A 17,980-nucleotide genomic window follows, 5' to 3' on the forward strand; every position below is an offset into this window, starting at 1 on the left:
CAAGCAAATGTTGATTCTGTTTTATCAGATCAGAAGTTATTTATTGGGGGGAAAAAAGAAACTCTGTATTTTCTTTCTCTGTTTAAGATCAGTGCAGTGAACCGTGGTGTTCGCTGTGTAGCACATGATTTGGCAGCTGATGCTGCTGTGATTATCTTGATTCCCGAAGTGTCAAGCTAGCTTCCAAGATCCACTTTGACTTCAGCCAACATCCCCTTGAGGAAGCACGTGTAGTTTTACTGTGAAAAGTCGAAGGAATGTGAGGTGTATTAAGGGAAAACAAACTTCAGATCACTGGGCTGGCTGCCTGGAGGGTTAGCACATACGTGCTGTGGAAACAGTGGATTCACATCCTCCTGAGTGTATGTGGTCTCCTGCATTGCAACAGGGAAGGCTAACTCTCGGGTAATAGCAGAAAAGCAGCCGACCCAGGGCAGAATCATAATAGACATGGGTCCTGTGACCAGAATTACCGTCAAGCACCTGCCGTGACCTGCAGTGGTTGCTGGAGCACTGAGGTTGATGTGTTCAATAGATTGCACAGCCATGTATCCTCCTCCCCCCATCTCCTCTTTACAATCTGTTGTCTTCAGGTCATTTTCTTATTTTCTCCAGATTGCACAGCCACCGGTTCACTGTGTATGCCCTCGCCAGTTTGTGTGTGAAAGTGTAAATTTACAATCAAACTCTGATTCAGACCAAAACAGCCAGTGCGGGTCCACCTAAAAACGTAGGTCTCATTCCAACTGAAGTGAACTCTAACACAGTTTGAATGCGTATGTGGTTGCAAGTGGACTAGAGACTGCTAGCCCACTTGCAGTCCATATGTAGGAAGCGGACTATAGCGCAAGGAATTCTGGGTAAATGCAACCTAAACAAATGCGAAAGGCTTAAAAGACCAAAGAGAAAACCAGCAGTTTCTAAAACCTGACGCTAACTCCATTTTTGCTTCCATTTTGCAAAGAAGGAGTTTGCACTCATGTCTTCTGAGGTTTCCGTGCTGTTGCCTTCAGTGATTCTTGGTGCAGCACTACTACAGGTGAGAGGGTGGGCTCGTTTTTCAACTAATTCGGCTTGTTTGACACAATGCAGTGTGAAAGCGAACTGCACCAGCTGAAAATGTAACAAATGCTGCACTTTTGGTCCCCAGTCAAACCAAGTCTCTGGGCTATCAAGTGTGAAAATCCACTTACTGTGTCGCACTGAGAAAATACCAACAGTTATATATTTCCAACATAGGTTAAGTGTTTTGAAAATAAGTCAGAAAAAGCAGAGATAAAATAATCTATTTTAACAAGGACTATATGCTGTCTGTGGTTAATTTAGGCTGATGGAGAGCAAGAGAGAGCAAGACTTTCAGCAGGAAACTTAATGGAGAGAAAAGTTTACAAATATTTCAGCCTTTTGTGTTTTTAGTCTGTCATTATTGGAATATACTTGATTTGGAAATGTTGGCAGCATTTTGAAAATCTGATTTAAGGTTGGGCTCTACATCCTCGAGGAATGCACAGACTGCTATTTTCAAAAGGCTAGCCTCGTTAACTGCGCTTGTCACTAATGCCACAGGCTAAAGACAGCTTAAGACATCATTGCGCAATCATAGTTTTTTTTTTGTGTGTGTGACATAGCCTCTGCTGCTGATGCGAATAATTAAGAGGCTTGGAAAAATGTAATGCTGTTTGTACAGTTCTTGCCAAAAAAAAAAATCGAAATTGGCTAACTTTAAAAAGCTTTACAAAACCAGGAATTGGCTACAAAACTCTAATCGGTGCTAAAATAACCCAGTCACCATCTCCCAGGCAGGAACCGTCCGTGCTTCGTTTTGTTGCCAACAGAATTTAAATAGTCAAGCATGACTCCATGACATACACAGTTGTTTTGTTTCTCATATACAGTGTAAGTAAGTGTGGCGTGGAGCGCGAGAGTGAGACTCACTCATGTTGTGCTTCTTCCACACAGACCCCCCCCCCCTCCCTCCTTCATCTCAGCTCTCCCGGGTCCTTAAGGAAATTAAGCACATGACTCTGCTCATGTATGAGTCATTGTCTTTGCTCCTTCCATCTTTTTTTTTTCCCTGTCCATTTTCCGTTATATCGCAGGCTCCATATTCAGTGCCTCGCACATATGAGTTCCAGATGTTTCCAGATGTGTGTTTTCACCCAGCACCCCCTCTACTTCCACGCAGCATGCAGCTCCATAAATCTTTTCTTTTTTTTTCTTTTCGTCTCCTCTCCGGGTGTTGTTTTGCTCCTCCATACCTGCAGTGTGTTGCATTCGGAGTTTGCCCTCGTTGCAAAAGACGGTTTATACTTTATTCATGTTATTCAAGCCTCTAAGAGGTGATTCATTATTTAGAGCTTCTACCTCCCAAAGCCAGATCACTAAGTACATTTTTGGCTCCGAGATAGACTCGCACAAGCTGTATTTTTCAATCACGAAGGCGCTTCCTGCTCCCTCTTCCTCCTCTCCCTCCTCTTCCTTGCTTCTGCCTCTTACATTTGGATACATTGTGTTCAGTTTTAGTGAAATGGCCTCATGGGGTCCAGAGTGAGATGGCTCCAGTATTAATCAGGCAACTCAAGCTGCAATGTGCGCAGAGCAAAGTGCCCCCCCACCCCCCTTCCACCCTGGGGGACAGAGCAGACGAGGGGACATTGGTTCCACATGAAAGGAAGATCAGAGGAGGAAGGACTGAGAGAAGAGGGAGGAGCGGAGATGTTTTGTAATCTGCTGATATGAAGTCAGGGACAGGAGAATCTGTTTTCCGAGTGTGCTGTAATTGCTGTGAAAAGTCTTCTTTTTAATGAAATACATTTGCATAATAGCCAGAACAACAACATTATGAGTCTGCATAAAGTTGGTCCCAAGATATATTAAGAAGCATGGAGCCTTATGAGATTCTCATGCTATAGTTTCAATTCCGTTTATTATTGTAGTACCAATTCAGAGCAGATGCCATAAGTAGACTCTTTGCACAGATGGCAACCTTGAGCAACATGACGATACTAAACACAAAATTTTAAACAAACCTATTCCCATTTCTATTGCCGCTAAAATAATGTAACACATTGGTAACTGAGTTTATGATAATGCTATGATAATTATTTTTGATAGTCTTAAAAATAGAATAAATACCCTCTTTATTCAGTTGTAATTTTCTTGTATATTTGCTTCTTGTACCATTTTGGCATCCTGGTCTTTATATGAAAAATTTAAGAAACTGATTTAAGCAAGTTGGTTGGGCTTGTCAGGAGAGCCTGCTGGCAGCTGCTTAACATGCATAGCACTCATGGCTGGCCAAAAATAGTTATAAACAGCATTATTGGATTATTAGGAGTGATGGAGGGTACTGTTAGTTTCCACAATAAAATTCTGTCTTTTTTGTTTACTGGTAGCTTTTCAGATTGTTATATTTTCTTTCTTATAAAGGTATGTGCAGTAGTCATTTTTAGTCTTGTACTACCAGTTGCTCTGGCTCTTTCTTTGGCATCTCATGATGCTTTTTCAGCAGTAATGTGGAAAACTTTACTTGTTTTAAAATCACACCTAGAAAAATAATAAATATTAAACCTTGATATCATTAACTGGCCCAGCCTAACCTGCAGTAGATAACTGTTATCTTCACTAAGAGATGCCAAGACATCTCTTAGTGAAGAAATGTCTTCACTAAGACATCTCTTAGAGAAGGTTGCCGGGTTGACCGGCAACCTAGTAAGGGTTGCCGGTCAACCCTTACTAGACCGGCATGTGGCCGGTCTAGTAAGGTTTGAAACAAATGGACTTCTGCTGCCTTGAAACAATTTCAATCCTAGAAATGTCATGGTGGTTTATGTAAATACTATTTTATGAACAACAAAACTGCCGTCACATTTGCATTCGATACATATTTACAAAAAAGTTGGTGATTACACGGTAAATTGAGTTTGATGATTTGATGGAATTCACTTAAAAGGTTCTTATATTTTTGCACATTACAGTGCTTCTCCTTTATATCAGGAATTCAGTCTGACAGGAACAACTTTGTTCTTTGTTTATTAATATATCACCGATCTACAACAAAAGTTGTCTCGAGGCTCTTCACCAAAAGAAGTCACTTGAATCCAATCATATGAACAGATTCCAAGTTGATTACACGTTAGTTTATCTCCGTTATGAAGCAGTGCACTCAAGTTACATTTTCAATCTAAGGAAACCTAGCAAACTGCAGACTTGCAGAAAACACTCCTCCTGAGTGACAGCGAACAATTGATTGCATTAAGTTAACTTTTTCTGAAATCCCACTGAGCATGCATGCAGCGAAGGTGGACAAGACACCTCAGGAAGTAATCTCCAGCTCAGGAGTTTTGGCTCTGGAGTTTTGTTTACATGCCCAAAATTCCTTGTATTTGGATTAAATAATCAAAATGTATCATTTATGTAGGCACAGAGTTAATTAAATCCAATCATGATGTGGTTTACATGCACCAGTATTTATTTTGAATAGAAGCACGGACATATGCAGAGTTGTAAAATGTTCCTAAAAATACACAGAAAAAGTTGCACTTCCATAAAAACAAATGCAGTAGATTGTCCATTCTGAGCACCCATAATGGATCCCAGATTTTAATACTGGTTGAGACATTACTGCACCCCCTAATTAAGCTACGGGCTACGCTACATATGTTTTTGGTCTTCCTGCATTACAGGATTAGAGAGCAGAAGCAAATAAATATCCATCTAAGTTTGGACCATAACAAGCCAGTTTTAAAACAATTTTGCTTCCCCTGATACCGAGTCTTGCCGAACATACATCACATTAACATAGGGCACCTATCTCAAGTCAGTTAGACAGACAAGTTAATAAGAAGTGCTTAAATACATTCCATTCAAAATGATCAATCAGCATAAACAATCGCTCTTGTGATCCTCTCATTCGGATTACAATTTCATTCTGATCGAGGTGAATCTGATCAGAATATTCTGAATGGGGTATTTACATGATGCATTTTTATTCCAATAAGATATTTACTTATGTCCATGTAAACATCACTAGTGTGAGTGGCCATCATCTGCAATGACTGACTAGGGATATGTGTTTCACATTATTGACACACAGCCTCCTACATCTATTTCCTGGGTAAATAATTGCCTAATGAAAACATCATGTCAGTTTGAAGGTTCATACATCAGCATTATCAGATGTTGCTGAAATTTAGATGTTTTGTTTTGGTAAAAGTCCACTTGGTCTCGGCCCCTTACGGACCAGCAGTTAGCGTTAGCTTCCTGGCCTAGCAAGTTTGGAATGGTACGATGTCAAGAGAGTCATCTTCTGCCAATAAGGGATTAACGGCTTACAGCCTTTTAAACTGACCTTACGAAAATCCTGAACTATCCATTTGAGTAAACGTAATTTAGACATCCAAAATGGAAGTAGAGTTGGATGAAATTGCAACATGTAGGTACGAAATGGGGGGTGCGAGTTGGCAAAGGGATGAATTGGCCCGGAATGACTTTCTCTGCTTCTTCCTCCAGACGTTTGATGTAGCAAGTTTTGCTCCGTGCAGCCAGAACATTTAAAGGAACTTGTTAGAGGTTGCATAAGAGGTTATGATGGCATTCCACACCAGTGGGCTTCACGCTCGCCGACACTCCTGACCTATTTATGATTTTAAGAGCCGCGCCAACACTCGTTCTTTCTTTTCCTGCCTTTTATCCGCCGCTCGCATGAGCTCCCTCGCCCCCGTTATCACGTCTTTACAAGCAGACAAAAGGATCCGCCGGGTGGAAAACTGGAGAGGAGGCTGACTGAGGAGATTGCAGGAGTGTGTCACCAGTGGAGTTAATTTGATTGGGGGGGTCACACAAAAACTGTAAAGTCAGATAGAGACACGACAAGAGATGAAACTGCTTTCCCGAGTGATGAAAATACAAAGTGTCTGTTTGCCTTTGAAATTACAGGCCATGTTTACACCAAAAAAAAAATCCGCTCCTCTCTTTCAGAACAACGATCCTTTGACCCTTGGCTACCATGGATACCCATCTCACAGTCAGGTAAGAGCACCTGTGAAAGTGTTGGTATTATGTTAGTTGCATAATAAGCCACATCCCTGCAGCCTGCGTACAGCACTAACATGGCTCGGTGTTGTTCTGTAAGCCACAAGGTGGGGGTGTAGATTTCACTTTAATGGTTGTGTAGAGGAAGATGTGCCTCCACAACCATCACTCATCTATTCCTATCCTCCACCTACTTTCCTCTCTGTCCTCGATGATAGTAATCATCTTTTAGGCTCACAGGACACACTTCTTTCATCTTTAGGCCTCTAAACACACGCAGATTCTTGTTGTTCTGCCCACAAATATAGGATAAAAAAAATCTAATTCCTGAAAGAAAAACCAGCCGTATCACATGTTTTTTGTGCGGATGTCTGTGTGTAAGTATACAATCTGTTTGTATTAGTTGGCTGATTGTGTTATTAGGCTGTTCAGTTTATGTGGTTAATCCTTAGATCATCCTGTGTTCATCCACTCATCCTCTCAGCCTCTGCTCGTAATCCCCTCATCCCTCACTCTCTGCGATGCTCAGCAACCTCTGGCTGCTTTATCGGCTCTTTATCTGTCTTAGGTCTTCACTCATGCGCTTTTATTTGCCGCAGTCCAAGTCAGGTTTTTTTTTCCTCCCCAGTACAGCTAAGTAGATGCTGTGTATGCCTGGGAGTCAATTAGATGGATTTTATTTCATTGGAAAATGATGAGGCTTTGAATCATTTCCTTCTAGATGATGTTTCAAGGCTACTCATAAAGTTTTTCTGCTTTGTGTTGAGCAATTTCTTTCTGGGATGTTGAGACGTCAGTCAGGGCTTTCTCCTGGGGCTTGGAGGTGTGAACTGGTCAGGGGAAGGCGGGGCGGGGAGGAAGAAAACAATGCCGGCCAGCGGAGATTTCCACAACACTGAGGTGCTAAACTGTCAACAGGAGTGTGAGAATGATGCGATCAAAGGCTCCTGAAAGGAAGAGCCTGGAGAGTTGAGGGAGCTGTGTGTGTGTGAAGGGAGAAACAACTCATTACTAGGCAGAGAGCTGAAATGAATCCTTCAGCGATAGAAATTAGGTAGTTATGCTTTTAGTGGAAAGCTACGGTGGGCAGAGCTGAGAGGTACCGTTAAAGAAATATGAATATCTTATAAGTATCTTAGAAAGCCTAGCAGCTGATATTTTATGCCAAAATAACACAAAAATCTCTGAATATTCGTCTTCCTTTTTAAAGTCTCAAATTCAAGGTCTTCAAACACTGCCAGAGCTCTAATCGTTATGTAAGACCGTTAGGCACGACTGCAGTTATTTATAGCAGCCAAAATAAATTAAGGGAAGGCTCTATTATAAAACGTATTAATAATAATAAAAAAACATGAGAAACACTGCTGTGTCAGCTGAAAAACTTTTCCATATTAAAATCTGTTCCTCCTTTTTCTGGATAAAACTCATCGTGTCAAGCTAAAACAAATATGCCTTTAAAAATGTCTTGTTGAAAAATAAGGAGCCAGTCACAAAGTTTTTAACCAGAATGGATGTGATGCAATCCTCTACAATTAATATACTAACAACCTACGTACCCAATGTGCATAGTTTTCTATGTAGCTCAAATAAGTATGGTTTTTAATCTGTCAGGAGTAAATGCAAGGTTTTACTAGTTTAAAGTTGACTTCTTAAACATCCTGTTTTAACCTTTGGCATTCTTGGCGTAGCCAGCTGTACATATCAGTCTTCATATTGTTGAGAAAATGGAGATCCCACTGTAAATAAGAAGAAAAAAATAACATCTGGGTGTGAAAATGAAGGCAGCCTTTTAAAATCCAGAGTTAAAAGCAGCAGCCTGACATGTGACTTCATATTTAAATCTCTCACCTATGCTGAAAATGGCTAACTCTTGAGTCTTCCTTTCAATGACCATTTCCATACAAGAGAGGGATGTGATTTGCGTCACCTGTTACTGCTTTAGTATATGACTCTGTTCACCATGTTTTCATGCATTTTCATGACAGTTTCTTCCTAAAATGTGTTTATGGTGATCTCTTTTATGCTGTTCAGCCTTTGGTTTTAGTCACCGACTTCTTCAGAGCAAGTTGAACTAAAACAGAGATGGAACCAACATGGACAGAAAACGTAAGACATCCCAGTTGTCGCTCTAATTCTCAGCCCACAAAGTCATAAGTAGGTTGCACGAAGTAGGCTCTTGTATCATTATGTTACAAAGCTTTAAATCCACAGGGATGCACCACAAACGGTTTTAACAGCCTGTTTGTTTTAGTTTTATAAAAATCACTTTTCTTGTGGATTAGAGGTGCAAACACAGAATATCTCTGTTTAACAAAAAATATCCAATACGGACAGGGCCTCAATACTTTGATTTACTTTTAGCAGAACATAAATCTTTTCCACCACAGTGCAACGTCACTAGCCCAATGATGGCAGTACTAAAAGCATATTTATGAAGTCCCAGCACAGTTGAAGCCCCCTTAGCTGGTGACGTTAGCCTGTATTTTGTGATACAGTACACAAAAAACCACCAGTGGCTACCTGACAAACGTGCCTAATGGGGAGGAATTATAATTTTAGGTTTTTACAAAGTACTTCTTTAGCTGTTTCAACTGATTTTAACATTATAAACATCATGAAACTAAACATGTTTATGTATGTTGAATGAATGCTAAAAATAGCACACACTGAACGGCTTTGTCACTGTATTCTAATGCACAAAAACTATTAAAGTTATGCTGGTTGAGATGCACCAATGACAGTGTAGTAGTTGATGTGTTACTGTCTTTTTTCTACAACGCTTTGGACCTGACAGTAGCTTTCAGAATATTTCTTTCTAAACTCCTGCTGTGTGAATTCATTCATTATTTACATTATGTGGAGGGGAGACGTCCAACTGTGTGTATGAGAGAGAGTGCTGTTGTTGTAAAACTAGCTTTCACCCGTCCCTGTTAACCCTTAGGGATTAGGTGTTTACTGATCAGAAAAAGGTCAGATTTTTGAGTTGCGGCTGTTATTTCTCACTGTGTATCTTCATATATTATTCAAAAGGATGTGCATACACTTAAAAATGTGCCATTTTGTAACATCCTAGCAGGTTTAGTAGCCCTTTAACACTCTGTTTGGTGATTTGAGTTGATGGCATTTGTTCTGAAGCAGTGTCTCCTGAATGTTGCTCAAAACGTAAACCTTGTGTGCAGTTGGCAGTGCGGTTTCCTAACAAGGTGCATGTCTGAGAAGGAATAGAGGGAAGAAGAGGGAAAGTCTTGTCTTTCTCTCCCAGTGGTGCCAGCAGCCCCAGTTAACTCACCTACATGGAGAAAGAGAACAGAGGAAGAGAGAGAAAGAGGAGGGGAGGACTGCGACATGAGAAGGAAGCAGAGGGGAGGGGAAAGTTTGCAGGTGTGACAGAAGCAGGGAAGTAGGAGGGGGGAGGAGGCGTCAGGCTTTCTGGGTGAGAGAGGAGCAGAGGAGGAGGACTGGAGAAGAGACAGAAGAGATGAGCAGGCAAGGGCACAGCAGCGAAAAGGAAGGCTGGGGGTAGAAGGAAAGCAAGGAGCGAGTGGGAGAGGCAAAGAAGAGAAAAGAGTGAGTGGGAGACGACAGAAGCGGAAAGAGAGGGGGAATACAGAAGAAGGCACGCGAGGGAGAGTGACAGGGACAGAGGCCAGCAGAGGAGGTGGAGGAGGAGGTGGGGTGGGGATTGGCAGGGCAGACGGAGCGAGCGGGGGCAGAGAGAGGGAGATTTTGAATCTGTGAGACAGACAAGAGAGACGGAGCTGGTGAGGTGACACAGAGGGAGAGAAGGCGAGGCAGCGCGAGAAGAGGAAAGGAGCGAGGAGCGGCGACAGTTGGAGTTGTTGCACAGTATACGATGATGGGACTGTACTATCCTAACGTGTTGTCGGTGAGTGTTTGTCTCCGTACCTTTCCGCCGCTGCAGTACGAGAAACAGCATGAGAGCACCGGGCACCGTCACCGAGCATTAAGCGCTAATTAAGTACTAACAGACGAGGACTCTACTTGACCCGTTACCGTGGTCCGCACGGGACATGCCAGACTCCTGTTAGGACTCGGCCGACAAACAGAGAAACTAGTGTAGTGGATGACGGCGAGATTGTAACGGCCGCAATCATGATTCGCCACGGCAAGACGCACGAGTGGCAATGCATTATTGTTACCGCCGTTGTTGTGGCATCTGTTCCCCTGCCCAGAGCTAGAAGTGTGCACGCAATCTGAAGAGCTGCCGCTGCCAGAAACTGTGCTCGGCAATGTATTATGTATGCTCAGAGGAATCCATGTGAGCGCGCCGCTCGCTGCGTTAGATCGTACAGCTGGATGGAGCAGTTTAGCTACACGCCAACTCTTTAGATATTTTTTTCGAGCAAAAAAAAAAAAAGTGGAAATAAATGAGCTTTACGGAGGAGGAAAGGTTGGTAAAAAGTCTGTATTATCCCTGCAGCTGTCTCTGTACATTACCCCTGAGCTAAAGGGACAGGTGTCCAGTGAACAGTTGCTCCTGTCTATTTTTTACTCTCTCTCTCTCCATGTGTTGTTACTCACTTTTACTTTCTCTTGTTTCCGTCTCCCTCTCTCCTGTTCAGCTCCAAACACCTCCTCACTGTAATTTCTGTGTCACACATTTCACAAACACACAGAAGCCGAAGCACACACAGTGGGCTGCAAAGTTGGTGCATGAAGTGTCATGTTCATATTACATTTCAGTTGGAGTGAGTCAGGATCAGAGTGAGTGTGTGTGTGTTCACTTCTTTTTCAGCTGTACCTTAGATTCATGCTCTCTTTACTGTTTGACCTCTTTTCTCCCTCCTCTTGCTCTCCCGGGGGCCCTGGCAGCTGTTATCTCAATGTTTTCATTTAAGAGCCCCTGGAAGAGAGGGGGATGGGCTGGAAAAACCAAAAGAGAACAGCAGCATGAGATCAGGAAATATACTTTTAAGGTGACTGGACACCTTTGGACAGTTTGCATGCTTGGGGTGGAAATAGACTGACGAGGTGACGGACTTGGAGATGTGACAATGCGTTCGGTTTGTTGGAGCGGGCCATTGGGACGCTCTTGGAGCTGACTTTGCAGTTACGAGTGTGTAAAGGTGCCGTACGATGAGGGTAATATATTAGCTCCCTCATATTGCTGCATGCGCTAATAAGGTTGGCCTTTTACTGCAGGAGTTGGAGCAGCAGATCAGGTTCAAAAGACTGAAATATTTTCTCAAGCCCCACCTAAGCGTGCGCCCAGAGGCGAGGGAGAGACGCCTACCTGCTGCCGAAGCTGAACACATGCTGCCACGCTTGCATAAACTGTTAACGGGTTGTGAGTATACGCCCCCACCTACACCTCCCTAAATCTGGTTATTGATTCTACTTTGGGCTTTTACAATAAAGGTTGTTAAATGATCCCAATGAGCAGTGTTGCTGTGGCAACTTGCATGAGTCACTCATTTTGTGCCAATTGTTTTGCCGGTTTGAGGAAGGAGGTGATTGTAGTTTGGGAGAGCTGTGAGAGGTTAAGCACCTTTTGGACTTTAAAAAAAAAAAAAAAAAAAAAAGATGAGTTATGAAAGCGCTCCAGTCTTGAGCTGCTGTGACAGTTCTGCCTCCTTAGCAGTCGTCTCTGCTGGCCCTGGAACGGCGCTCTGTGAGGCGTTATTAAAAATAAAAAATAAAACGGCCTGTGTGACAGATAGGGGGTTGCCCTCATTGACTCTTCGTAGGGTGAAGTTGACAGTGACAACACCATCCTCCAGCTGGCTTGCGTGCGCTCTTTAAAAGCAAACTGGACGCCAGGACATGAGTCGCCCTAAAGCAGAGCCCTTCCTGAACAAGCCAAACTGGTTTCATGGTCATACCTTGCTGTCTGTGCTAGTTGGGTAAACACACATCGTTTAGAGAGCTTGTGTGCTCACCTGCACATGTTTGTCAGGTGTCATCCCCTCTTTTTTGTTTTGGACTGTTTATTTTTCATAAAAGGCTGCAGCTTTTGTGGAGACGTCTGACTTTATTGTAGAATAAGAAGGACTGCTGATAGAAAGCCATAAGAGGACCAGTCTGCCATAAGGCTTGCCAGGGAGACGGCAAACGTGGAAAGAAAGTTCTTTGGTCACTCAAGACCAAAATTTAATTTTGCAGCCTAAATGTAAAATGCTGTGTAGCAAAAACTTCATTATCTCAGTACTGTAAGGCATGATGGCAGTAGAATCTTGCTGCGGGGATGCCTGTCTTAAGCAGGGACAGGAAAGCTAAGTAAGCTTTATTTATGAAGCACTTTTAAAAATGGCAAACGATGTCTAAAGTGCTGAATATAAAATATTTAAAAGAACAAAAACTATTAAAAATATAACCGAAGAAAAAGTATCGACACAACATCTGTTATTTGTTCATACAAAACCTATGAGGTGGTTATAAATGACTATTTCTAAATCTTTAATTTGTGATGACCATGCATTCCATAATTTGGGATTCTGTGTTGAGACCATTAGGATGACAATGCTGATGATAAGAAGATGGATGTTGGTACTGAATAAAGGGAGTTCTTGGAGGAAAAACTAAAACAGCAAACCTTTTTGCTGTTGGTTTGGCTTTTAGCAAGCCAAACTTACTGGTTCGGTTGCAATGAAAAGCTTCAGATCAAAGCATAAATATGTGTTAGAATAGCAGTTTAAAAAAAAAAAAAATTTGTGTTTAGATGTTCAATCTGGGTAGAGACAGTACTGAACTGCAAAAATCATTCCTACGGTGGTGGGTGGTATTATGACGTGCAAGGTATTTGAAAAGATGGATGGAGCGAATCCTGCAATCATGTGGTGTGGCTGTGAAATTAATATTCAGCTGCTTTCCATCTAGTATGACACGAGCTATTTTGCAAAGAATGGACAAACATTTCAGTCCCCAGATGTGGAAAGAAGTTAGAGAGATATCCCAAAATGCTTTGAGCTGCAGTTGCAGTGAAAATTTCTTCTACAAAGTATTTCTTAAATTTTCAATTTAACAATAAAGCATTTCTTGGTGTTGATCTATCAAATTACTCAGGTCTGTAATTGCAATATAAGAATGTAAAAATAAAGTTTTAAAGAGGTGTAATGCAATACACTGTAGAGGTTGGGTAGGAGGCATTTGTTTGATGAACAGATATGTTACCCTATAAGGAGATGGAGAATGGAGTGGTGGGAGGAGCTTGAGCATCGTTGATATCCTTGTTGCTAAGAGGCAAATGGGCTTGATTGACAAGTGTGGGGGCGGGACGTATGCGAGGGGTCCCGTCTGGATTTTATGAAGCGTAAAGAAGTGAAGCGCGCAGCATAGAGAGAGAGAGTGGGAGGAAAGGGAGAACAGCAAGAGGAGCGGGGAAGAGCAACTGGGTGAGGGGTGGGGGATGATGGCGTGGGCTGGAATAATTTAACAAGAGGGTGTCTCCTGGCTCATCGTTATGCCACAGACACATGTCATGAACGTTTCTCCAGCTGTTTTTTTTTTTTTCTGCAGCGGCGAATAAAATAATCCAAGATGGGATCCAGGCGCTGAACTTCCTCAGTTAATCCGATCACTGAGCCAAAACGCGAGGGGCTGTTAACAACATGAATCACACTTTCCAGAGTCGCTGAATCGGCCTGCAAAGAGGCGCTGGCGCCCAGAGGAAGTAAAGATCCTCAAATGACATTATTCATGTGAAATGACCCAGCGATGGCCTAGTTAGTGTAAATCGTGTTGCCTCTTGTCTCCTCGTGTTTCGTGGTGAGACGGCGGCAGACGGGGGGCGCTTTCTAACGTGCCTTCCTCAGACCCACTTGGTGCTGCTAACTGACCCGAAAGGAAGCCAGCTACAGCTACCGCTCTGACTCACTGGCTTTTGCGGGGGGGCCAACACATACACGCACACGCAACCTAGTAGCGTTCCAACGCCAGGGGGAGCACATGCACAGACGCACACACTGAGGCGTGCGCGCTTAAACAGAGCAAACCTGAGTGCTGACACAAATGCACCGCATAAGTTTGCTCTCTTACAATTGACCGGGACTGCCCTTCTTTTGTGTCTTTGTATTCCTTCTCTTACCCCCCTCTCACCCTCCTTTCTGAGTGCATTTATTCAGCTGAGGCTTTTATCCTGATGTGAATCTCAAAAGCCACTCGCAGTCAGCAAAAGGCTCATGCCAGATAGAAAGAGCTGCACGCAAAGCACATAATGTTTGTGTAGATACCCAGGCTTTTAACACGGCATACGAGGTAAAGAAAAGACCGCCGAGATGCAGCCAAAATGGATCTCTGAAAACGGCGGTCGTGAAACACAAATACTGGGTTGTTTTTGGCTCGCGTTCCTGCTTCTATTTTCGTCTGGCAGAAGCGGCGCTAACAGCCGGGGTAGTCCGTTCTCCTGCTGACTGGGGTCTGTTAGAGCATGAGCAACGGCAGCGAGCAAGGGCGTCTGACGGAGCCGACGAACGCTTAAACACCATGGAAATCACATCGCTTCAAAGCATCAACAACTCCGGTTCACCTGATCGGACCTGTGGTGGTGCTGTATTAAATTCCACGTTACTATCATTCTGTCCAGTTGCATCACAACTTGTCAAGTCCAAGTCTGACTCATCAGTAGTCGAGTGAGATGTGTCATGAGTCATAGATGTTGGGACTCGCAAATGACAACACCGGAGCTGTGAGGAACATTTTACTGCACAGCAGGAAGGTAGTTTCCCCAGCAAATGTGTCAGAAGGTAGAATTTCACTGCATAGTCAGTGATTTTTCTCTGCAGCAGGCAGGTACCTGAGGAAAGCTTCCACAGCGAGCTTAATTGGTTTGTTTTTGCTTTATTGGCCTATTTTGAAGCTTAGCGTACAACGTGGGGCCATTTGTTTTTGCAGTAAAAAGTCCATTGTGCAAGGGATGACTTTAGGTTTTAAACGAGATAATGTAAATGACGTCAGAACTGGTTGTTTAAATAATTATATCATTGTGCAAAACCATACATACCTTTTTTTTAATTTTTTATTTTTTTTTACCTTTTGTCATATTACACCTAGAAACAGCAATGGTTTCACAGGGATTTGATGTGATAGACGAACACATCTATCAAATCATAGAACTGAAGTGAAAAAGACAACATGACACCCCAAAATAAAATCCAACCTTGGAGGTTTGTTTGAGAATATTGCTGAAGAAACATCATGAAACCAACAAAACTATCCATCCTCTGAAAATAGAAACTGTATGGCACAACTACAGGCCTACCGAATGCCTGGTTCAGCTGTCAGTTGATTTACAACTCACATTTTACAACACAAAACATCACAAGTTTGGCGATGTAGACATGGAGTCCAACAGTGAATCTTGTCAAACCACACAGCAAATGCAACACGCCACTTGCAAAACCTTTCAAGATCAAACGTGAGTTCAAAGTGAACAAGCATGACCGACGAGGAAGAAGCACTGGCGATTGGGGACTATTTTTAACAGACAAGAAACAAAAAGATGTCTCTGATGTCCACTTGGACTTTCTGATGCGCCATGACAGTTGTATTTTTACAACTTATTTATGTACTTTGCATTCCCTTTCGTGTGTCTGTCAACTCGCTTTCTGATTGGCTACACGTCACATTGGACAATACGTTACTTGTTTGTCCTTGGGATTCAAACATGTTGAACATTTCCTGTTCGGAGCGGTCCTGGGGTCCTTCTGATCAGTCTTATCACACATGGGAGGAATATTTATTAAGATCATGATTAGAGCCATCACGGTAATCTGCGTGTTCTTATAATTGTCGGAAAGGTGAAGATCAGATCAAATATCGGCATTAAAATCAGAGAGCCGTTGATCAACAATTACATGGATTTCACAATTCTGTCCTCTGGAGGAGTGGTTAAAAAAGAAGCTGTTTTTGAGATAAAGTTTTAAGAAGTCATGTTTACCGTTTGCCCAAATGCCATCAGTAACTTGGCATGATATCCAGCTTTGTGACGAAGACGAACCAAACAGCCGCAGAAACACAAAAGATATTGTTCATAGCAGTGAAGTTCATCAGAACAAATAAAGAGGGCAAAACCTGATTTGTTCGGCTGATGTAATGGGTACCCGCATAGAGCGATCATAAAAGTGTTTTTCGTTTTTTTCTACCTCATAAATAACTCATAGGTGATTAATAAATTATAAGGAAAACATTAACAAGCAAACAACGTCTCCCTTTATAACTGCAGTTAGGTAGAAATGGAGCCAAATATCATTTGCATCAAAATGAGCTGCTCTTTGAGCCTAGCTAGAAATTTTAGCTTCTATATACCATCTGTGCGGCAAATGTGCAGAGACGATGCCACAATGCCAAACAACACCAAGGATAAATAAAGTTAAACTTGTCCGAGTGAAGGTGAGAAGAGGTTGTGCAGCCTGGTTTAAAAAGCATGTTGGATATTTATACGTTTATTGCCAGAAGTTGGAAAAAAAAATTGTATTCGTTCTAGTGTCTGAGTAATGTGCAACCTGCGAAGCTGCTTGTAAGATTATATCTCAAGTTTCTACTGTAAACATATCCTGTTTTTGTATGAGGATTATTGACGTCACCATTTGCTCACCCAGCAATTTTACTGAAAATGTCAAGCCGTTTGATTGGTGGTCAGTGTGACATTTAAGTTGCTTAGAGGGAAAAAAAATCATGTTTATTTCTTCAGTTCAGTTTTAAATCCATAATGGACTTATGGATTCATCAATTCTTAAAAATCTCTCCAGAAAGTTGTTCAAGAAACAACTTTTTCCTCCACTTTACCCAATCCAGGTGTTGAACTTTTGACTTCCTGCTCTTCATTGAGCAGCTCTAGTTTCTCTGTTTCTGCTCCCACCTGCTGACCTGGAATTAGTTCCTCCTCCCTTGATCATTTTCATGTCTGTGAGTGCATTTAATCTAAGACGAGCCTATGAATCGGTCGGTCCTTTAGCATAGGTTTCTTTTTCTTCCATTACTCAGCCTAAAACATGATCTAAGCTAACTAATTTACGCGTTTCTGCTCTCTCCTATTCGTCTCCGAGATGGAGAGGCGAATGTAATAAATTCAGATCGTTCTCATCAGAGGAACGCAGCTCTCATTATTACCATCACAGATTGAATTTCTTTATCCAACATGGAGAAATTTCCTCACGTTAATGATTTCCTGGTCTATTTTAAGGCTTCTATCCTTTAATTAGAGCATAAAATTATATCAGCTGTTTACCGAGCGCACATTTAAAAGAGGCATTATAGCGTGGAAGGAGAAATGCTTAGAGGTCAGGATTTTTTATTTTCACTCTAGGCCCCAATTACAACTGAGAGCCTCATCATTGACGTGGGGTATTCTAAATTATCAGAGAGTAATAATAGCTGCCATGGTTAGTGTGAAAAAAATGAGCCCCCATTTTCAACATATAACACATGAAATGTTCACAGGACAGGAAGGCAGCAATGTGAGGGATGTTATCACTCAGCAGAATCCTATTTTGGATGCCCGTGGGCAATATTGGAGCAGGTTCATACAGCTGCAGAGTTTAGATGAGCGGACACAGCTGCTATCTGAGAATGTGAATGAAGTTAAACTTGGACACAGCGGTCAGTAATCTGCTGGCAGCGCAGCTCGAGTGGCCACACGCTGAAGATGGAGATCACGGTTTGTGTTGGGAGAGACTCTCAAAGGAGCAGTTCAAGGATTTCCGTATGAAAAAAAAATAAAAAAATGACTGCGTTGCCAGAGTGTCGAGATTAATGGCGTACATGCATTTACTGCGTGCTATCAGGGAGCAGGAGGGAGTAAGATAACAGGATTTCATGTTGTGATTACGCTGCTGAAAATCACAAGAGGCAGTCCGGTACTGCAGTCAATAAAGGATGACTTCTGAGCATTTTCTCCTCTTGAAGCTACAGAAAGTGTTTACGTTCTCCCGACATCAGCATGAAAAAGAGGATTAGTTAGCAGGTTTAATGGCTTCTGCAAGGGTAACAT

The 17,980-nt window shown here is 42.3% G+C and overlaps 1 protein-coding gene across 7 annotated transcripts in view; it reads left to right on the forward strand.

The window, feature by feature from the left end:
- rbfox2 (RNA binding fox-1 homolog 2) overlaps positions 1–17,980 on the forward strand; it is a 50,032-nt gene that overhangs the window by 8,423 nt on the left and 23,629 nt on the right. For 5 of the 7 annotated variants that reach the window (XM_081609267.1, XM_081609278.1, XM_081609264.1 and 2 more), the window contains one exon: positions 5,980–6,030. In XM_081609267.1, the coding sequence (XP_081465393.1) occupies positions 5,980–6,030 (51 nt within the window). Of the gene's footprint in view, positions 1–5,979; positions 6,031–9,466; positions 9,920–17,980 lie in introns of those variants that run through there. The other 2 variants (XM_081609279.1, XM_008416026.3) reach the window with 2 other exon arrangements.

This window comes from Poecilia reticulata, chromosome 1 (genome assembly GCF_904066995.2).
Source record: "Poecilia reticulata chromosome 1, P_reticulata-male-v2, whole genome shotgun sequence".
Classification (NCBI taxonomy): Eukaryota; Metazoa; Chordata; class Actinopteri; order Cyprinodontiformes; family Poeciliidae; genus Poecilia; species Poecilia reticulata.